Genomic DNA, 23,399 nt, shown 5'->3' with positions numbered 1-23,399 from the left:
TTCCGGGTTTAACATTGACCTTTTTCACTCTTTTTCACTCTTCTACTGTAGTAACTGCACTGTCAACACTCCAGCTCCAGCTTAACGCTAAATGTTTTTTGCTGGTGTAAAATGCTTTCCAATCTTTTGAAGCAACACCAATCACGTCAACATGCAAGAAAAGAGCTTCAAGGTAAACAGAGAAGGCTAGGGCTAGAAGTAGGGAGCGTTGAAACTGAAATCTAGAATTATATAGTAGTCAGTTTAGTGAGCAGCAGCAGTGGCAGTCAAATTTTGACCCAACTCGCCCATAGGAAAGTTGTGACTGGAAATTGCCGTTCGCGTTTTGGGGGTTTCAATTAAAGATGCATAACTTCGTTATAAAGAGGAATATCGCAGATATTTTGGTATCATTATTTTCGTCTTTCAATTTCCTTTTAAATGGTGCCAATTAAGGAAAAATCCATTAATAATTCCAGAAGTTATATGAAGTTAAAATTTGGCAATTTTCAAATGCATTTATTTTTTTATTTACCGCGTGTGTTTTTAAAATTTAAACGCTTGTTTTTAGAATAACATCTAAACTTTATTCATGCCAAATTTCAGGGCCCTATATCGATGCGCAGACACCTTTTAACTCTGCGCCGAAATGTCTTGTTTACATTATCTTCTCATCATGGCTGCCGGGCGATATCGATATTCATATCGATATTTTTAATTTAGTTATGTATTATGTTAAATTTAGTACATAATATTTTCAGTACTATTATTTACTATGTTTTTATTTTGAATACATACTTTCCAACTTTATTTATAGGCATTTTATAGTTTTTGTTTTAAAAGTTCGTATATTTCTTCTCTTTGTGAAATCCGATATTAATAATATCGATATTTTAAAAATACCAATTGCTTTAATTTTATTTTATTTTACTTTGCCATCAAGTCATCAAGTTTCTTTCCCATATGTTTAGATATGTTTATCATTTGTATCCATATTTTAAAGGCCTTAGCCTTAATAATTATTATGGTAAGAAGTTCTATTAGTTTTGACACCCCCATACATTGAGAGAGAAGGGCGGGGGGGGGGGGGGATAAAATTATATTAATTGTCAGTTCAAATGATGTAATAGCAATAAACCCAAAGTGGTTCAGCAGAATTTTTTAAAGTATTAAAAGCCAGAACTTTCCTTCTAATTATAATAGGGAATCTGTTTCAATTTATTTGAACTTCTTCAATCTACCATTTTATTTATATGCAATTAAATTGCCATAGGTAAAAATAAACTCATTATGTCATTACACAACATGTTTATATCTTTTCATTTATATACTCTCAAACCCTTTTTTATTCTCTATGTATTAATTAAAAGAGGGTAATTATTTGCAATTGTTTCAGTGAGATATTGGGGATAAATCCAAAAGTGATAGAGCAAATTCTTTCTTACGTCCAGCCGAGTTTTTGATTATGTAACATTTGAGTCATATTATGTAATAATGTGTTAATTTGAAATGTTTATCTTCCTCTTTATTAATATAAATGCATTGTCCTCGATAAGACGAACATTTTGGTATACAATATATGATAAGAGTTCCATATTGACTGTTTTAATCATTTTTTATTAACATCACGCGTTTTCGGTCACAACTTTGCAATGGTAATTTTGGGGTAAAAATCGGTCTGAAATTTCAGACTTTGAACTGCCGTAACTACATTTCTAATCAAGATAGAAACAAAATTCAAACTGTTTTGTAATCTGTGTTGCCAGCTCTTTCATATGACATTGGTTTCAAGTGTGTGAGGTACATTTAGAATTTCTATTAAACTCCCTATATATAGGACGGTCTTCTTTCTAGAGAGGTGGGCCTTTGGCCTACCAACCTCCGCTGCACGTCCAACTCGCCTTGAGCATGCATTCACGTAAAATATAAAGATTTTTTTTTAAAAACCTACCTCTGTTTCAAAAACTAGCATCTTTCACCTTTCTAAGAAACATTTTGATTTTTCAGAACTTTAGTTCGTTAAAAAATACCGGCCAATCTGACCCGTTGAGTCGAATGAAAACGAAATTTTGTTGTTTACACGGTTCAAAGGAAATGCCGTAAATAAGCTTTCATGGACTTCCTGTGTTGTTTTTACAGTGTCACGTGACCGTTTTGAGAAATTTGTTGTCTGCTACAAATAATTAGACCGGTAGGGGGGTAGATATTTTCGTTGGAGCAGAGAAAAAGTGAGTATTATTTCTTGGACTTGTAGAGAGGCCTAGGGTCCACCAGCAGTCAAGCTTATTGAATAAAAGAAAAAAAGGCCTTTTTACTGCACTAATGCACCAAATTGCATAGCTATCTATGGACACTTTGTTCCGTATCTTTTTCCCAATAAACTTTTTAAAAACCTGGGGCCAGGGTTGCTAGTTTGGCCTCCTGGTGGCCAAATTTGAGAAATTTGGCCTTTTCCCAAGCCATTTGGCCCTCCAAAATTTGGTTTGGCCACTTGGCCTCCTGTAACCAACTTTTTGGCTTCCTCTGACTTTCCCCGTTATATCGTTTTACTCTGGTACCGGTAAAACTTATTTTATTTGGCAATCTAAATATCTAAATGCAACACGTGCTAACGCCACAGATTGCATTTGCTAATGCTTCTATATATACGAATTTTCCTTATCCTATCTAAATTGTTTAACAAATCTAAAGAGTTTTCGCGAGGCTAAGGTGGGTTTGGTGGTATTTGGGCTCCTGCCGAGGAATCTGGCCTCTTGCTATAGCTAGTTTGGTCTCTTACTCAAAAATGATCTGGCAACCCTGCCTGGCTAGGCGGTACCTTGATAACAGAAACGATACCCACACGATTTCGCGAGGAATTAATCATGAAAACAATTAGGATATAATTTCAACACAACTTTGAAATTCATCAAGGATTGTCCATTACCGAATGTTTTTTGATAGAAAACAAATGCATCTTCAAATCTAAACTGCTTTTGACGGTAAGCGGTAAGTTTTTTATTTATTTTTCGGTCCAAACGAATGATTTATCCTGGTATAGAAGCTAAGTATTGGTAACACCGGCCCACCTCTCTAGTCTTAATTACTTATTAGAGTTAGAGTTTGAGCTCTAGTCTAGAGTCTAAGAAGTGTAGATAGGTCTAGAGTCTAGATAGTAATATCGGCACTCGAAATTGAAACTCGGGTGTATATCTAGTGTCAGCAAACAATGCAGGGGAGGCCTTCCGAAAGCTCTTACATCCCCAGTATTTTTTTAATAATGTTCAAGCGGGTTTGGGGATGTATGTATGATGTAGGAGCCTTCGGAAGGCCTCCCTACTAATGCGGTACCCCCAAAAGTTGAATCTTTATGAGATTTTTAGTTTATTATTTTTATTATTGTTTAGTTTTCTGTTATCATCGTATCAAATACAGGCTCGCAATTCAATATATCTAAAAGAACGCTGTATATTGCCAGACATGTCTCCAATAAGAAAAATGATTTTTGTCAGACACTGTCTGGCAATAACGATGGACGGTTACACAGACAATTTTTTAAAACTCTGCTCCTTTTAAACATTTATCCACATACCAGAATATGGAAAGTTTCAAAATGCACAGAGATAAGTAAAGTTGATAAAATATCAATAAAAACATAAATTAACATAAATTTAACTAAAAATAAATAAGTCGATGGATAGTAGGTTACTGTAAAATATGCACAATATGTGTCAACATTCATGTGAGTGTCATGGCCGAATGGTTAAATCATCTGCCTTAGAGCTTGTCGGAATTGATGCTGTGTGTTCGAATCCTGGTTCCGCCATTTTATTTTAAAAATTTTTTTTTTTATTTCCGTCTTCTTTCAGAGCATTGCAAATGTTAAATGTCCCATCCACCCCCCCCCCCCCCCCCCCCACCCCCTTTTTTTTAAAAAAATAATTTCTCTCTCTCTCTCTCTCTCTCTCTCTCTCTCTCTCTCCTCTCTCTCTCTCTCTCTCTCTCTCTCTCCTCTCTCTTCTGTTCTTCTCTCTCGATTCTCTCTCTCCCTCTCTCTCTTCTGGTTCTTTTCTAGAAAATGTTGTATTCGTCCCACTCCGACTCAAACAAGAGGATAAATAATTAAAAAGCAAACAAACATAAATATTCAGAGAGCAATCAAATGGTCGGCTAGAAAGAAAAAAAAAAAAATTTTTTTAATGAAAGCAATCTAGAAATTGTTCATCTTTTTACCCAGTCACCCTTCCCAAATATTCATATCACACATGTACATCTCATTTGCAGGTCTGATTAGCAAAATTATGGGCTTGTTTTAACATTGTTGTAATAGACAATATTTTTCTTTGGTTTGAGAATATTTCCATTGCAAAAATGAGCCCGTGAAAATCTTGAGTAATCAGACCTTCTGATAAATACAGTAGAATTACTTTAAACCGAAATTTTGGGGACCTTCTAAACCATTTCAGTTTAAAGCTATTTTGGTTTAAAGTAAGCTCCCGTGTTGCAATGTTTTTCAAGGGTAGTAACTATTTAAGTAAGGATTTTGCTCATTTAATCGTATCATGGGTTTCCCGTTAAATGGAGTTGTTGAATAAATGCCGTCTTCGTAACCATTAATTTTTAAAAAACAATTTTTGTGTGTTTTAAAAATATTTTTGGTGGTTTTCGTTTTCAATTCAAAATTGTTGAAAGAGTTGAGTTCGGGATGCAGTGTAATTTACATATCTCCGTCTTGATCAACTTTTTTTTCATCGACTTCACATAGTATTTTGATTTTAAACTCAACCGTGTAAGCACAGTGCTTTCTTTTAGACATCTTTTAGTAAAATGCAAAGCTAAAATAAGATCGAAAGTTCTTTTGCGATAATTGATAATAATGAATGATGCGCAGAGCTACTCAGAGGTGAAGTGAAATGGAAATGAAAAGGCGTGTCAATGCTAAGCTGTCTACTACCAATCCCTCTTTTGTTGAAAAGCCATTAGGTTCAAAGGCCTAATTACATAGACCCCCCCCCCCCCCTCACACACATTTAAACAAAGTGGAAATGAAATGGCATTTCAATGGCAAGTTGTCTACCCCCCCCCCCCTCCTTATCGTCGTACTGAAAATCCAGTCAGTTCCAAAGCATCAACACACGAGCGAGAACATCTCGCTTGTGTTATTCTACACCTCAACTCCCCCTCTTTCCTCATTTTTCGCCGCCAGTCACCCGCTGTCTTCCTTTTCCAGTCTGTGCGATTGTGGTGTTGGCCAAGCCCAAGTGCAGTGATTGAAGTGTTTGCCTCCCCCCCCCCCCCCCCCCCCACCCCACCCATCACCCTCATCTTATACTTAGGCTCTGTTTAATATCGCCGACAGGACCGCCGGGCATTATTACATGTGGCCTCCTTCCCGAATTTTTGAAGAAAAATATCGAGAGAAAAAGGGAAGGTGCTCTCAAGTTGTTTCGGTTTAAAGAAAGTCCTGCTTAGAAGTATTTCGGTTTATCGTAAGAATTAGTACAAAGATAATGAAGAAACTAGTACAATTTATTAAATTCTTTGCGGTTTAAGGTATTTTTCGGTTTAGCTTCTTTCGGTTTAAAGTAATTTTACTGTACATGCCATATCACACATATCTCTCCAGCACACCAGGCTTTCATTTCATTCAGAGTCCATTCAAATTCAATACAAAGGATACATATTTGATATGATTCTCTCTATATTCTGTCATTCTTATTTTTTTGTTAAAGTGTTATTGTAAATTTTAATCAATATCAATTTTTTTTTTTCAACAGAAAAAAGGAAGAGAGATGCTGTAGTTGCATCAACAGCCCTATCTCATGTACTTGTGGATCATCTTAATGCTGGGTAAGATTTGTTGTAAAAGACATTTAATGATAACTGCTTGAGTGCAATATGAACGGCATCAAAAGTCAATTTCTAAGTAGCGTACATATATACCAATATTGATCTCATTTCTTTTGTTTCACATCAAAAGTAGGTATATGTCATGCACCCTCTCTGTTGCAATAATATTTGTCAACTAAAATATTCTATAATCTAAAATTTTATTTCGCAACTGCGAATTATGCTCGTTTCTTTTGAGTTGTGTATATCAAAAGTATGATCATGTCACACAACTGTTCTGTTGCAGTAAAATTTGTTATTAATGAAAATGTTCTAAAATCTAAAATTTTCTTTCAAAATTGCAAAGCCATCACAGACTCATCTTTAATGGGATTTGAATCTTATTTTATGATTTGCTTGAATTTTTCCATGTCCTTTAAAAATATTTTACATGTTATTTGTTTTGGGATCACATGATTTCAGCTCCATTAATAAATAAATTATATTCTTTCATATCATTTAGAGTTGCTCAGGCGTACGTTAACCAGAAGAAGCTTGATACGGAGACACGCATTCTTCAGGCCAACGCAGCCCAGTTCTCCAAACAGACTATGCAATGGCTCAAACTTGTGGAAGATTTTAACACTGCCTTGAAGGTGAGTCAAATTTAACATGGTGTTGCATATTTAGGAAACGGTCTTAGTGACAAACAGAAAAACTTACAATTACGGTATCTTGAATATAAGCTAAAACAATGACATAAAATTAGCATTTTATCAGCTTTCCAAATTTGAAATGCTGACAAATAATCCATGAACAAAGAGCTTTATAGACTTCTAGATAACGATGGTACACAAGGCTCATAAACTAGTTTGAAATGCAATTTTACCCTGATCATTTCATGTATAAAACATATCTTTATCGAGTTTTTTAAAGTAAAGAGACTTGTGCACTGTGTGAGCCCTCACTGAACAAAATGACATTAAATCCCAATGTTTAAATCTTTTTTTATACTAGTTCTGACTGAAATTATAGCTTATCAAAAGGTGGTTCTCCCACTCTCAGCACTCTGAGTCCTGGTGACTTGTGCTTCGATCAAGTTTGACTGAAATGGTTAACATTACACTTAGATGTGACCTGCACTTATAAATGAAATGTTGGGAAGCACACTGAGCAAGGAAAATCTTTGAAAATAGACCATGTTCATGTAGTGTTTATATTTATTCATTTTACTCTATTTGTCATTTCCATTTTTTTTTCTCTTATTTCCAATGACTGGACATTTAGCAATGTAATATGAGAATCATTATTATTTGGTTGAGGGATAGAAAAAGAGTTTTAGCTGTTTCTTACAGATGTGAAGGCAATTGTTTGTTTATTCATTAATTTCAGGAAATCGGTGATGTAGAGAATTGGGCCAAAAGTATTGAAACGGACATGAGGACCATTTCAAGTGCATTAGAATATGCTTACAGAAAAAGTGAGTTATTTTAACGTTCTAAGTGAAACAAGAGGACATAAAACATGTTTGATTAGTTAACATTTTCAACAACAACAAAAAAAAAATTCATGGGATTCACCTTTGATCTTAAATTGTGTCTGATTAATATAGAAACTCTACACCCAACCATCTACAATGATGATTAGAAGCTAGCATGGAGTAATATATGTTACTCAATACCATTACCTTTTGTGTGAAATAAACAGAAGGGGGGGGGGGGGTGGTTGAGATATATTTTGATTTTATTTTTGCATCGCATTCGTTTTCTTTTAGCATATTAATAATTATATGAAATTAAATTTTGATATTTTTGCCCTAAAACAATGCACAAGTTTTTAAATGTTATTAAAATTATTTTCTAAATTTGGATTTTAGTTTTAGAAAATATTGTTTAAATATATTGAATTATTTTCATCTCTACAGCGGATTGATTGTCTGTTCAGTGTTGCAATCAAGTGTCATAGCATTGCGAGAGATTGTGGCTGTCCAGGAAAATCATTTTACTTTTTCTATGTGTGTGACTTAAAGTTAATACGCTCCGTACTTCCAAATGAAACTTTAAGACTTAATTTAATGAAAACATGTGCAATAATTACTATGATGTTTTATATAACCATATATTTTTTGTATGTTGCCCCTTTCAGATGTCATTGAAAACAAAATTGACTTTATGAATTCATTCCATAATTACACTTTTAAATGAAGAATTATGCTTATCACATGCATGATTTTTAAAATGTTGTTATGAATAAAAAATAATCAGTGATTTGATTAATTTCTGCACGTTCTCAAATTATTTATTGTATATTTTATTCTTGTCTTTATTGATTTTATTTTTTAGAAGAAAAATGTTTTATCCTGGTCCTGGCAGGGATCCTCAGCTTAGAGGGATTCAGTCAAATGTATAATACATCATATTTTATTTACATTTGAGTGCATCCTTCATAGCGGGATCCTTTGCTTGTGCCAGGATAGAACTTTTAGGTAAGGTCAAAATAGGCACATCAATGGATTGCTCATGGATTCTTCTGTTCCATTTTTTTAACCAGTCCCCTTTGTTTTGGCTTTTCTTTGGTGCTTTCTACTTCAGCTAATACTTTTTCTCTGTCATCTTCCTATTCACTGGTGCTGAAATGAATCAATAGTGTTGCAAGCACCGTTAAACCCCTAAAGACAAAACAAGCAATATTTACAATAAAATGGCAAATCATGCAAGCGTATCCTTTCTTTAAAAAATATAGCTTTGTGGAGAACATTGTGCTTATCTGAGTCAATAAAACAAAATTATACGGCGCACAACTCTACTGAAAGATTTGAAAATTAGAAATATATTTTTTACAGATAGATAAACAGAAAACTTGATTTCCTTTTATGATTTAAAGTCAGGGTAAGCAGTGCTTACAATGCTTCTATGGACAGCACGTGCCTGCTGCAGTCCACTCCAGATAATTGCAACATTTCCCAAAGAAACGAAATAAATTCTATATATAAGTCACTGGTTAATTGCAACAAACGTCAGTTTATCGGAACAAATTTTTAACCTCAAAAAGAGGCAAATTCAAGAAATCAAACATGATCTCTTGATTAAATTTCATCATGGACGAAATCATGAAAGGTTGAAGAATCAAGAGTGAACAGAGTTTAATGCTACAGCAGTGTGTCACCACTCATTAGATACAAAAGAGGACGGGACTTTGCAGTATGGGTTTGTGCGGTCACCTGTGATCATTAGATAGTCTAGACAACAGGTAGACAATGACAGTTCTAAGGAGAGTCTGAGCTATATCCTTTGTTTTAGTATTGCAACTGTGCATTGTGACCAATGGGTTTGGTGAGAGCTTTTTGTCTCTCATCACGGCTACAAATGTTGAGAACAAAAGAGTGAATGTTAATCCAGTCTGATTAAGATGTCGACTTGCATCAAAGCTGCTTTTGCGTGTCAAAATCTGTACAAGGCTGTCATATGGTTTATATTTCTATCAAATAATTGCTCAATTTGTGGTGGTCTAAGAACAATGTTTACAACTGATTTGAGTTTACCATTTTTGGTATGAAACTGATAAGTGCTCAAATCAAAATTGCTATAAAAACTTACAAGTAGTGGTGAAAACAGTATCCCATCACTCTATCTGACATCGACCAAAGATACCGCAGCTTGTAAAAAAAACAAAACAAACACGAAGACTGGGAAACCATGGCTTCTCATCACAAAAGAAACGATATCAGGTTACAGAACAACTCAAATTCAAATCATTAATGAGTTCAATTCATCTTTTAAACCAACTCAGACAAAGCTTGCATCTCCAAAAATGTTGCAATAGGGAATGAGATTAGCGGAAGAGTAGCGTCCCTTGAATGGACGTCACCTTACAGAGAGAACGTATATTTGGTTTTGAAGTGTCTCAAGCCGCTTTCACCGGAAGCGAGGACGAGAGACGCATGCGCACAACCAACATGACGTTCTCTCTCTAATAACTTTTCTGCCGGTGACGTCTCAGACTCAGACTATGAGTGACGTCCAATCAAGGGACGCTACTCTTCGCTAATCTCATTCCCTATAGTGGACAGGAAACTCAACTTTGGTTAATCGCAATGAGTGAACTGTACCTCTATCCAGAGCCCTCTACGACGCTAATTTCAGTATGGAATCTGGGGAAATAAATCACACATGAAAAACTCACTAATTATTGTGATATCGCCGGTATATAAGTATAAGATCTGAATTGAAACAATATACCAAAAGCTTGCATTGATTCATCATCATCCATCGTGGCTTGTGCTCTTGAGTACGTTGCCGGTCAGCTGTCTCCACGAATCACGATCCTCTGCGGTGCGCATGAAATCTGTGTTGCTTTTTATGTCACATTTGGCCATTCTTAGGTTATTTAGATAAGTCATTCTTTGCCTTCCTCTATCTCTCTTTCCTTCGATCATCCCAGATGTTACCAACTTTTCTATTCCGTCTCTTCTCCACACATGTCCCAGAAAGCGTAACTGCCTCTTTCTGATGTTATCGAATCATTGATTATATATATGTTAAAGAAAATAATATAAATATACTGGGACTAATAGTGTTGAAACCGGATAAAAACAATTGTTTCTTTGTGAGAATCCGTCGAAAAGATGGGGAAAAAAACCCACTAAAAAGTAAAAGACAAACAAAACGAATTCCCCAGTTTTTTTCACCAGAAGTGCCGACTAGGGCGGCCATAGTACCGACGATAATCTTGCGGGCTAAAAAGAATATGATTGTTAAAAAACCTTGCACCAACAAGTACGCAAACAGAACGGACAAATTACTTGATGTAATTAAATCGAAAGAAAGACGCTTTTCTTTTCATTGACTCCCACATTATTGAAGAATTAAGGTATGAAATAGTATGCAGATGACGTCACTCAGGCCTTTGTTATTGTTTTTGCCATCCGCGTTTGTGAGTTGTTCTCACTAAACTGTATTAACCAGACTATAAAAGTTCATGGTTACACAGAGTTTGTGTGTTGGTCCGTTATACTTCCGGATGGCAATGTTGTGAACTCCTTGGCCAACCGCATTCTATCTATAAAAGTTCCAATTTTTAGAATTTATAAATGTATTAGTATTACTTCATTTATCTACTTCCTATCGGCTAAATTTTGACAACTAGCAAATACTGACGTGCACTTGTTTGCAGGTCTGATAACCCAAATTATTATGAGCTCATTGTTGTAATGGAAATTTTTAAAAATGTCGCCCAATATTGTCCATTACTATACAACACTATTAAACCAGGCCCATAAGTGCGTTCGGATGTCAGACCTGCATATATTATGTACACGTCGGCAATCAACGTATTTGTCAAACAGTCTCTCAACAAGCTGATATTAATAATATTATTCAGTTAGCACGTCTTCTTCTACCTCCCCCCCCCCCCCCTCTCTCTCTCTCTCTCTATCTCTCTCTCTCCCCCCCCTCTCTCTCTCTCTCTCTCTCTCTCTCTCTCTCTCTCTCTCTCTCTCTCTCTCTCTCTCTCTCTCTTGTGCCTTGTCGTCGCATCCTTTTATTTTTCTTATCTATTCACTTTGGAATCGGAAGGTCTATGGTTCGAATCCCGCTTTGAGTGGCGCACGGTTGAGTCATTGGAAAAGGCTCTATACTCACATTCTCTCACCGTACTCCTGTGTAAAATGAGTATCTTGCCGTTAACAGCATTGTCCCTGTGGGAGGAAAAATTGGGATACCGTATCACGCCTTCAGGCGTCATGTCTCGTCCTACATGTTAAGTGTTGCTGTTCTAAGGACCCCTTGTAAAGCGCTTGGAGCGTTTGGTGGATATTGCGCTATATTAATGCTCAGATTCATTATTATTATGTCTACTAGTATAATAATAATAATGACGCTGAGGATATTAATAAAAATGATTAAAATGGTAATAAAATAATCATTATAATATCATCATCATTGTGATATCATTATCACGACATATCACATTATATTATCATTATGATCATTATTATCGCTAATCATCTTGTCTTCTCGCTATTGCAGCAGAGAAACCTCAGGCCGATCCTAAACAGTAAAATGACATCACAAGTTAACACAGCTGAAAAACCAAAGTATTCACAGAAAAGCGACGTTCTCTTTACCAAACGTTTCATCCCGAAACCGTCTCTAACCGACGAACAGAAACGTGATCTGAAAAACGCCTTTGGAGAGTTTGATCCCAGAGGGGTAGGGCTGATCGACTCCAGGAATTTTATTATTTCTCTCCGAGCTATGGGGTTCGAACCGAAATGTTCTAGGATCGCCAAATTTATAGGTATGTATCTAGTAAGAACTCTATCACTACACCACTCGGAGGTTGTGGTGACTCAATCAAAACATGTTTGATCCATCGCTTCATTTTCGTTTTATGTCGGTATTGGGCACGTGCTGAAAAGTAAATTTGCTGAATATTTATTATTTTCGGGCTTGTGTAGTTTTCCGCACCGAGGTCTTGGCGGAGCACGACATTGGGAAAGCTACTCACCAATACTGAGTGCCGAAAAGCAACACAAGTTCAAAACTTATTTCCCAGGTATGACAAGACCGAAATCGATAATTCAGTGACCTCAAGTAGAATCGGTTTTCTGCTATCGGGTCAATACAATTTCCGATATTGGTCAAAAATTGTATAATGTTAATCCAATTCTTATTGTAATAGAAATAAGTAGAAACAGGCTGTTATAATACAGAATTTTGGATTTTAAGAATTTAAAAAATGTAAATATATATTAATCTAAGAGATATCCACCCGGTCTACTTGAGGTCAATAAATTATCGATTTCGGGTTTTAACAATCGTATTGTAACACATTATTGTCATACCTAAATATTAAAATAGATAAAATTGATGTAGCGAGGTTGTAAAGTTTCTATTTCTAATTCCTACGTTCACAATCTGGGACCGTTTTCATGAACGCAGACCAGCGCTTAGTTTCTGACCATCTCTGACTTTAAAATGATTTGAAAGTATAGCGGAGACAAAATGATTTATCAGAACACACTTTCTATTTTGTTTGTTGTTCTTTTTGTTTTTGTTTTGTTTTTATGTGTGTTTTGTTTTGTTTTTTTTTTGTTTTTTTGTTTTTTTGTTGTTGTTTTTTTTTTTGTTTTTTTGTTTTTTTTGGTTCAATTTGTTTGAGTTTCATTGAAACTTTCATTGTCTTAAATATAGGCCATGGACACTATTGTAGTCTAGCAGTCCAAAGTCAATATCATGTGATTTGATTCATCATGACAAAAATAAGTTAAAATATAATAAGAACGAAATATTATTTATACCGGATGTGTTGCTAATTTCCTCTTTGGAACTCTTTTGCGTTGACAGTGAAGGCGGGTATCTTACATGCCATCGTGTACTAGAGATCGGTATGTTACCAGCATAAAACAGCCGAAATAGTCTCCGTCCTAACAACGCCACTTCTATGCAAGAGACTGGCTAGTCCGAGACTAGAAAACGTTCATGAAATACGATTTTAAGTCACCTGCATCGTTTGGGCTTAAGACTACTAGCAAGTCATTTACTGGACTAGCAAACAACTAAATCTAGTCCTCGTTCTCGAAAACGAGTCCTGGGTACACTTTTTATAACAATATGGCCATGAATAATCATATCACCAAAATTATTAAAGGACCATCTTAAAAACATTGGTCGGCTTAGGTTTTTGATTGACACTGAAATCGCCAAAATGCTTGTCACTTCTTTTATTCTTAGTAGATTTGACTATTCTGGGTGGGGTTCCTGACCTCCCGTAGTGGACAGGGAGGCACTTACTGTGTCTTCTTTCCCTCTATTTCTGTTTTCCAAATTTCTTTCTGTCCTTTGTCTTGGAATGAGATTACTTTGTTTTGTCCTGACCCTGGCCGGAGTTCCATGACTGGGAGGGAAACAGTCGAATTTATAGTTATCGTTTTGGGAAGATGATATTTATTTCCTTGTATATCATCTCTGTTATGTAATGTTATTTTTTATTTTTAACATATGATTTGTAAACATTTGAGTGTATTCCTCTTTTCTTGGGTGCTTTAATTGTAATTCTAAAACTTTTTACTATCTCATTTTCTTCCTTTTTACTGGCGTTGATATGACCTTAATGTGTTGAATGCGCCGTAAAACCATTAAAGACAAAACAACTTGACTTTTGAAATGTGCAGCTCATTGGTCGTCCCAATTACATTATTCAAAGATTGCAGAAAATTCAGAACAGGTCGGCTAGATTAGTGATGTTATCAAAACGTGACGATCCTAAAATTTCCCCTGTTCTGGAAATGCTTTATTGACTGCCGGGGACGCAGCGCATTGAGTTCAAGATTTTGTGTTATTATAATATTGTTATAGCTCCTTTCATGGCCTGTCACCATCCTCTTCAAATGAACTTGTGTTTCATTATGGTAGATCGCTGAGATCAGATAGTATACTTCTTATGACAGAGGTACCCTTTAACTCTTTGTTTCATAACAAATCCTTCAGAGTGACTGCGCCTAAGTTGTGGTCTTGCGGTATGACAGTCGCTTTCGGATCGGAAGGTCCTAATGTTCGAGCCTCACTCGGTGCATAGTTGAGCCCTTGGAATAGGCTCTTTACTCACATTCTCTAACTGTAATGAGGTGTACAATGAGTACATGGCCGTTAACAGCGTTGTCTCTGTCGGAAAAATAATTGTGATATCGCCCCAACCAGCGTCATGGCTCATCTACATGTTACGTGTTGTTGTTGGTCAGGCGTGTATGCCCTGTCAAGGACGCTTCAGCACGTTTAGTGGATATTGCGCGGTATAGAAGCTCAATATTCTTCTTCTTCTTCTTCTTCTTCTTCTTCTTCTTCTTCTTCTTCTTCTTTGCCCTCCCTCCTCCTCCTCCTCGTTCTCCTCGTTTTCGTCCTTCCTTCCCGGCTTTTTCAATTCAATCAGTGTAATATTGTCAATGTGCTATCTGAGTAATAAATAGATACCTAAATAAATACATAGACTAAAAATATTTACCAAAAAATAAAAATAAATTTTAAAAAATGATAACGGAATAGCCAAATTAACAAGAAATGTTTTAAAGATAACAACGTTTTAACTAGGGAAAGTCTATCTTTCGGTCGGAACTCGTCGTAGGCACATTCATTTCTCTCCTTTTATGCTTTTGTTATAGACAATAAATACAATTAATAAACAGCGATCATTGAATATATAACAGATATAAATAGAACGAAACTGACGTCACTAAGCTCTTTGTTGTTGTTTCCCACTAGCCTAGAGTTGGTGTTGGACAGGGCAGAGGAGTCGTGACGTCACACCTTTTACTCTTCCCGGTTCCAAACTCCTTGGAAGTGTGTATGCAACCAGTCCTTCGGAAGACTAATGATAAATAGGTTACATACTGAATCATAATGTAGCATAACTTATTTTAGCAGAAGGATGTTAAGGCAGATTCTTAAGATTACAGGACGTAAAAGCGCGAGGATGAATGATTTTTATTGACGACCAGCATATATTTAGGCCAGAAAATATGACGCCATCACTCTGAAACCAGAAGACCAATTACGCAATATATGTATCCAGCCCTCTGGAAGAGTGATTTTACAATTCCAACGAGATTGAAACTCATAATATTTTTAACATCACAGTTTTGTTTCAGAATGTTGTGTTTCACTTTGACAAAATTTTCAGAGCTGAGGTATTCAACTTCGTTTCGAACTTTCAGAACTTGGCTCTGGTCATGAACATTTCTTGAATGTTAGTCGACGTGTACATATTTGAAGGTCTGGTAGCCGAACGTTATTATGGGTTTGATTTAACATTATTGTAATAGACACTATTTTTCTTTGGGTTGAGAGTAGTTCCATTACAACAATGAGCCCATAAAAAAATAATAATTGTAAATTCACATCGTCCTTTACCAATCGTTCCTTTGTCCTTTGTCTAGAACAGGAGATTGGGCCGAGGGGTAAAGATTTCATTGACTTCAAAGATTACTATCAACTAATGAGTACCAAGATGCTGGAGGATGACAGCAAGGCTGAAGTTAAGTTGATGTTCCTGAGCATGTGTGACGAGGAAACAGGAGTTATCACAATTGATAATTTAGTTGTAAGTTAAGATATATTATTATTATTATTATTATTATTATTATTATTATTATTATTATTATTATTATTATTATTATTATTATTGTTATTATTATTATTATTATTATTATTAGGGGGACAAAGTGGCCGACTTGTTAAGGCATTGCACTGTGACCCGGAAGGACCGGGTTCGAGCCCCGCTTCAGGCACTTTCGTTTTTTTCATTGAGCAAGATTATTAACCCCCAATAGGCTTCCTAAGTCGTGACGTAATCCTGCGCAGCAACGCATGGCAACAAACCGGCTGGCTCTAAACAGTAGAGAAAAATGGCTGACACAAACTCTATTTCCATCACCGCCCTTATGAAATACTTCTCCAATGAGCATAAAAGCGTGTCGAGAGGTCAAAACCATCATAAGTCAGGTCATGTTTTGACTTTCTCGTACTCGGATGGCATGATGTTCGGCAAAGTTCAAGCCAGCACGAAGAATAAAGAGTATTCTGTGAAGGTAAGTCGTTTCGTCTTCTCACTCTCAAATCTCACATCCCCGTAAAACTACTGTTGGACAATAATCAGTTTACTTTGAGTTTAGGCAGATTTAGTTTATCCAATGGAAAGATTTTACTGTTAACGTTCGATTTTAGTTAGTTAGTTAGAGAGAGAGAGAGAAGAGAGAGAGAGAGAGAGAGAGAGAGAGAGAGAGAGAGAGAGAGAGAGAGAGAGAGAGAGAGTCATTGAGTCTTTGAGGTCTTGCTTCGCTAATTTTCGTTGCTATTGACTATAGTCTAGATACTACATACTATTTAGTATCGTATTGTAACCTTTATTATAATGCTCATATATGAGCATCACAATCACCAATCACGCTAGACATTTTATCATACTTCATGTGGTAGGCATAGGGGCAGCGTGGATCAGCAGTACGAAAAGGTACCGAGTTCGTTCACCCGCCGCTGCGCTGTGTGGCCTTGAGCAAGTCACCTCGCCCTAGCTCAATTTGCGGCGCTGCACCGCGGTTATTCCAGTCTTCCCTGGGAATAGACCCTAGAGATAAATTTCCTCTATGGGATGAATAAAGGGAATCTTATTTATTTATTTAGACCAGTGTTAGTCACGGTAAACTAAACTTCCTATTGGGTTAAGGTGTAATGTAAATGTTGCAGCTTGAAACTCGAAGAAATCAATAACATTGTGAAATTGAATGTGAACTTCAATTTAATATACGAAAACAGATAAAATGGACGTTTCGGGTTTCCCCTTTATCAACAAAGCAAGATGAATGAAAGAACCACTTAATTTTTTTAAATTGAGCTTTTATATAGCGTAATATCCACTAAATGTGCTCAAAGTGCTTTACAAGGGGTCCCTGGCCAACAGCATCATTTAACATGTAAGACGGGACATGATGCCTGTTAGGCGATATTACAATTTTTTCGGACTGAGACAACGCTGTTAACGGCCAGGTATTCATTTGACACCTGAGTACGGTGAGAGATTGTGAGTAAAGAGCCTTCTCCAAGGACTCAACTATGCGCCGAGCGAGACCCAAACCCAGGACCTTCTGATTTGAAAGCGAGTGTCATACCACACGACCATAACAGACGTTTTATTAGTTTGTTTGTTTTTTGCCTATTGAGCATGGTCGCAGCTCTAAATTTGAATCTTTTATTCTTTTACTTCCACAGATCTATCTTAATGATGCCTTGGGTTGATTCAGTCCAAAACTAATTTGTCATATTTTATTTAACAATGTTAATGACATTGAACATACATTGATACAGCAATGCCATAATTTGTCATGTTTATCATGTAAAATCATGTATGGGTGACCTACAAAACCATTATTTTGAATGGTGATTTGATGATGATGAACAAAATATGTATGTTGTACAAAATAAATGGCAAAGCTAACAAAATGCAGTCTCCTTAATAAGAGGAGACTGGAGATTGACAAGTGCTGCAACTAATTGAAAAATAATATCAGATGTTTCTCTTAACATGGTTGGAATATATGAGAGGATGTTAACATTTTTAGTCTTTCATTAGCCCTCTGAACATGAAGCAATTTCTTTTGTTAATAAAATCTCATTTTCAGTAAATTTATTATGTAAAAAGGGAGGGATATTTACAGTTACTCCTTGAGGTAAAATATCTTGAATCAGGAAACCTTTATCTGCCAAAATTAAATCTCCAGGGCTTAAAATTAAAAGTTTTAGTAATCCACAATTTTGTACAATGACCTTATCCGAGACAGACCCTGGATAAAGTTTAGAAACAAAATTTATCACACCATTTGGACTCACACCAACAAGAGCTTTAACAGAATTCATGGACCTAAAAGAAGAGTAAGTTAACCGTTGGTTATCCATTTCTTTAGGAATAGCAATTTGGTCATCTGTACAATCATTGATCATTCTGCAATTTGGAAATCTTAAAAATGATGATGGAGCTGATAGTTTATTTTTATGTCTAGAAGGGCATGTAACCTTCATAACATTTTCAAAGAGAAGCTTATGGCTTATGTAAAACATGAATAAAAGTTTGTATAATATTTGTTATAGTACTTTCACTAACGCTAAACAATTGTGAAATATGAAGGTTAGTGTAGTTCTGTCTAAGTTTCATAAGTGTAATGAAAATTTGGTCTTTTAATGCAACTGTCTCTTCCTGAACTTCCCACCCACTATAATAAATAATGTTACCTCTAAAGCACTCAACATATTGAACAATAATATCAAATATTTTAAAAGAATGTACACCTTTCTCCATTCGAAGAACTTTTTCTGGAAGGCTTGAAACAGTGTAAGTGCGTTGAATCTAACTAAGTTGTTTTTTTAAGCTAGCTATTTCCTTATTTTTGTCTGTAACTTCTTGTTCTTGAATAAAATTTATTGTTCTATTTAAAATATCCTCACTTGTTCTACAATCTGTTTTTTTTTTTAAAGATGGAATCCTGTGATGATGGTGACGAGAGTTGAGATGATGATGAGGGAGAAGATAATGAGGATGGTGATGAGGAGGAAAATAATGATGATGAGGAATCTGGTTTTTTTTTAAGGTGGGACTTTGTGATGATGATGAAGAGAGTTGAGCTGATGATGATGATGATGATGAGGATGAGGATGATGATGATGATAATGATGATGGTGGTGGTGGTGGTGGTGGTGGTGGACTTCTTGATTTTGGTGCCAATTGAGATGGGTGGGAATTCCTTGTGCCACTTTTCTTTTCTTTCTTTCTGGCTCTGATGGAAACAATTTATTTTTATTTCTGTCAAACAATTCAGGAGGTTGGCTTTGTCACCATCTCTGAAGTGACAAGAACACACTCTTGATGATGATATTGGATCTTTTGTCCTTTCTCCTGAAAAGAAAAGATTTTTAAAAAACCCAATAATTCTGTTGGGCATATTGGGTATATTATTTGATAAGTAGGCTACTTTGTTTTAGACTATCTTGTTTGACACCAGCTCAATGCATGATAAATCAAAGGTATGCAAGAGTCTAGGTTACTGGTGGGTCTCTCGCCTGTCTTTTATGAAATCGCACATTCAGCAAAATGTCGCACTTCCTCATTACTTCTTTTGATGATTTTGACTCGGTATATAAAAATATGAATTCTTAAATTTACACAGTTAAAGTTGATCTTGGGGTTGAGTGTGGCAAGACTGGCGTTTTCTCTTTATTTCAGTCAGTACTGTACTGGACAGTGCGGTGATGGAAACTTTGGAGTGTCAACAATCGGGCACAGGTAAAGGAGAGAGGTCCCTGTCGCCATCTTGCTTTGTTCACACTGAGTTGCCACCTCGGCTGTCGGGGAGGGAGGCATGGCAGAGAATCAGAGAAACTTTCCAAAAAAGAGGAAAGTATGTGTGTTTGTGTGTGTGTGTGAGAGAGAGAGAGAGAGAGAGAGAGAGAGAGAGAGAGAGAGAGAGAGAGAGAGAGAGAGAGAGAAATATCTGCGTGAGGGGGGGGGGGGAGGGGGAGAGGTTCCGTTATTTTATTTTTTTATTTTCATTTTGCCATAAAGGTATCGAGTTGAAAGTAAGATTTTAACAAATATTTTCTTCTCTTTCTTCTATTTTTCTCCTTTTAAAAAAATTATCACTTATCCGTAGAACTGAACTCTCATTCAGTTTATCTATCAGCCTTAACATCAAAACGTGTAGATTGAGATATCATTTTTGCTTCAACTTCAATAAAAACCTAGTTTGGAATGTATTTTTATTTATAATTTCGTGCAATTGTACACTTTAATCATAAAATATAGGTCTACGTAAGCTAGAACTAGACCTAGATCTGGACTACGAACTATCAAATGTTCGACGAGGAGTGCGTGCTTACCTGACTAACACTTTTTCTTCAATTTTTTGTCTGCCTCTCATTTGGAAATCTGTAAAACTTGGAGGAGTGACTCTCTGACTGGTGCAGACAATCTGGTAAAAAACACTGGACCATATTTAAGATAAAAATTGTTTTTTTTTGGAGCGATTTTCCAATTATTCCTTTCCCGGACCAAGCACGGATTTTTTGTTTAGAGCCAGCCGATTCGTTGCTAGGCGGACGTGACGTCAGACTGTGGAACCCTATTTGCTCACTTGGACAACATGGGTGATTCCTGTTGACATCAGATATTATATCTTGTTTGATGTGTTATCTATATTCCTTCGTGGAATGCCTAGGCGATGATGTCTTATGATGTCGTTGAGGAAAAGGCAAACTTTTATTGTTATTATTATTATTATTATTATTATTATTATTATTATTATTATTATTATTATTATTATTATTATTATTATTCTTATTCTTATTCTTATTCTTATTATTATTATTATTATTATTATTATTATTATTATTATTATTATTATTATTATTATTATTATTATTATTATTATCAGAATGTGTCTGCTAAGACATTTTTTTAAAAGAAAAAGAAAACATAACCTACTCATCTTTCTGTCGTAAAATAGTCCAATGTAGACAACACATCCATGAGGTTCATGTGGTCGGAAATTATTAATTGTTTCTGTAGCGTGAAACAAACGGTAAAGTTTGCTTGCTACCTTTTTTATAGGATGCTAGAGACTCTCTAGTGGAAACCGGTTTTATACAATATGAATCTAATATCATTCAAATGCAAAACAAAGACCGTTAATTGAAGTTTGATTATTAGTTATCATCACAATTGTAAGAGTCGTTTTAAAGAGAAATGTGAAAGTAAGTTTTAACAAACTTAAAAAAAAAATCAAATTTTATTTATTGATAATAGTAATAGTATAGGGCCAGACAGCTCTGCACCCATAGCATCGTGTGTCTATTGGGGTCTTCTGTAGTGATGATGGCTATGATACCGATGATGATGATGATGGTGGTGGTGATGATGATGATGATGATGATGATGATGATGATGATGATGATGATGCAAATAATAATAATAATAATAATAATAATAATAATAATAATAATAATAATAATAATAATAATAATAATAATAATAATAATAATAACATAATGTATTGTCAAATCTGTGATAGAAAATTGCTGATGAACTCGAGGAGAACATTTCAATAGAGAAACTCCGTGAGATGATTTCTTTCGCCAACAACGGGACAGGAAAGGACGAGGTCACTTTCGATGATTTTGTCAAGATGATGGAAGTACCGGAACTAGAATAATCAACGACGTCATTCATGAAATGAAACAGAGAGGAATTGCTTATAATTGAATTGGGGATGTATTCACCAACAGGCAACCAGTTTAGTAAGCGTCAGTCAGCACAGCCAGTGTATGACGAATGGAAATGTAATGGAAGTGGTGCATACCTTTCAACACGAGCCTTGTTTCTACAGTTCTTGATAGGACTAAATTTTAATCCTCACCCCCCCCCCCTCCCACCTTTCCTACACCAAAACAAACAAAAAAGCAAAGCAAAAAAAAAAAAACAACAAAACAAAAAAGAACAAAACAAAAAAAAAAACAACCCCCAAAACACAACAACAAAAAAAAAAAAACAATCAAACAAAAAAAAACACAAAAAAACAAACAAAAAACAAACAAAACAAACAAACAAACAAACAAACAAACAAACAAAAAAACAAAACAAAAACAAAGCAAACAAACGTTCATAAGACTATTTTACCGGTCCTATTTATTATTGACGATCAAGCTTTTTTTTAACCTGTTGCATTTGTCATATCTTTTTTAACAAGTGAATTTACGAATTTAAACGTTTTGATGAACCTTCCCTCTTTGTTTCACGTATTATTTTAATGTGAAACTTTTACATTATATGCTCAATAAATTATTTGCCCAACAAATTTAGTTACTATTACCGAGCTTCGAATCTTTTTAACTGCATTGTTGTACGTTGCCGTAACATTTTGTAAAGCGCTCTGAGCACATTCAAAGGCTATTTGCGCTTCGTAAAAGCTCGACTTAAAAAAAATAAAATACTACTATGAGTATGAGGTGCTGTTATGATCTAAAAGTGTCGCAAGGATAAACATAAATTCATACTTATAGCTTTTTTCTTGGGGGGGGGGGGGGGGGGGGGGGGGGGGTGCACTCTTAAACATTTTATTTAGTGTTATATTGCAAAGTCTATGTGGGAAACAACTATGAGGTAACTTCCGAAAACTTTTTATTTTTATTTCCGTTATCGAAAAGCTGTGTATGTCAATAGAGCAGTAAAAATAAACGAATGAAGACAAAGTAGGAAGTAGCAACACTGGTGTAAGGTAAAGAAGTGTGTATGGATTAGTGCCAGCAAAGCAGGGAAGAAAAAGTAGGGAGAGTGCGTTGGTGTTAAACACATATATTATTATTATATAATAAAATGAACATTTGTGTATGAAACAGTGCCAGCCAAAGCGGAAAAGAAAAATACAAGGACAAGAATAAACATCCCACAAACATCAGCCTGCCTCTTTCGAGGAAGGTGAATTTTTTCTGCTTTGCCTGCAATGCTTCATGCACACCTTATCAGATCTTTATCGACATTCAATGATTATCATTAATGAATGTATTTACTATTTATTAGCTAGATTCGTTTTAACCAAAGTTGATAAGCAAGCCCTCTGAAAAAACATAAAGACAATACAAGGGAAGTAAACAAAACTTTCGCAAAGTAATGCCATTGAAAATTATTATTACATCCCCTTCATTTCCTTAGTATTCGATTTTCACGATATCTTGAGACCATTTGCCTCGACATGCTCATTTTATAGCCTAATATATGTATATATATAATATATATATATAATATATATATTATAATATATAAATATATGTACGCTTTACGTCCCGAGAAGGGAGTGGGGAGGGGATGGGATGAGGGGGGGGGGGGGGGAATGAAATCGCTTAGAGAATTTCTGTTAAACGTGGGAAAACATTATATTGTAATAAAGACTGAGCACAGAAAATCATATTAAAATAGATAAAATAAAAATGAACACTAAAATCAAATTATTATACACAACCTTTATAAAACCAATGCCTTTGTACAACTGCGGAACATGGTCACTGACCGGAACAGAAGAG

At 35.4% G+C, this 23,399-nt stretch overlaps 2 protein-coding genes and 1 long non-coding RNA gene across 4 annotated transcripts; all 3 read left to right on the top strand.

The window, feature by feature from the left end:
• Nucleotides 1-22: 22 nt before the first annotated feature.
• Nucleotides 23-8,063, top strand: LOC144966692 (biogenesis of lysosome-related organelles complex 1 subunit 1-like). Its single transcript, XM_078903453.1, has 5 exons — nucleotides 23-172; nucleotides 5,736-5,808; nucleotides 6,311-6,443; nucleotides 7,180-7,267; nucleotides 7,712-8,063. The coding sequence occupies exons 1-5, from the start codon at nucleotides 112-114 to the stop codon at nucleotides 7,717-7,719; spliced, it is 363 nt and encodes a 120-aa protein (XP_078759579.1). The 5' UTR covers nucleotides 23-111; the 3' UTR covers nucleotides 7,720-8,063.
• A 1,915-nt stretch (nucleotides 8,064-9,978) lies between these two features.
• On the top strand, nucleotides 9,979-21,802 carry LOC144966691 (centrin-1-like). Of its 2 annotated transcripts, none has more exons than XM_078903452.1 (4): nucleotides 9,979-10,118; nucleotides 11,814-12,084; nucleotides 15,719-15,882; nucleotides 21,395-21,802. In XM_078903452.1, exons 2-4 carry the CDS (start codon nucleotides 11,847-11,849, stop codon nucleotides 21,533-21,535), a joined length of 543 nt encoding a protein of 180 aa, XP_078759578.1. In that variant the 5' UTR covers nucleotides 9,979-10,118; nucleotides 11,814-11,846; the 3' UTR covers nucleotides 21,536-21,802. The 2 variants fall into 2 exon arrangements, with proteins under 2 accessions (XP_078759578.1, XP_078759577.1); XM_078903451.1 differs by lacking the exon at nucleotides 9,979-10,118 and adding an exon at nucleotides 10,609-10,656.
• Nucleotides 16,207-18,760, top strand: LOC144964197 (uncharacterized). Its single transcript, XR_013643769.1, has 2 exons — nucleotides 16,207-16,369; nucleotides 17,547-18,760. It is a non-coding gene; the product is annotated as an uncharacterized LOC144964197 (long non-coding RNA).
• Nucleotides 21,803-23,399: the final 1,597 nt, after the last annotated feature.

The sequence above is a fragment of the Berghia stephanieae genome, chromosome 2 (genome assembly GCF_034508935.2).
Source record: "Berghia stephanieae isolate SIO BIC M18660-M18661 chromosome 2, UCSD_Bste_1.3, whole genome shotgun sequence".
Taxonomy (NCBI): Eukaryota; Metazoa; Mollusca; class Gastropoda; order Nudibranchia; family Aeolidiidae; genus Berghia; species Berghia stephanieae.
Note: the sequence above shows the minus strand (reverse complement) of the source record. Positions and strands in the feature narration are given on the sequence as shown.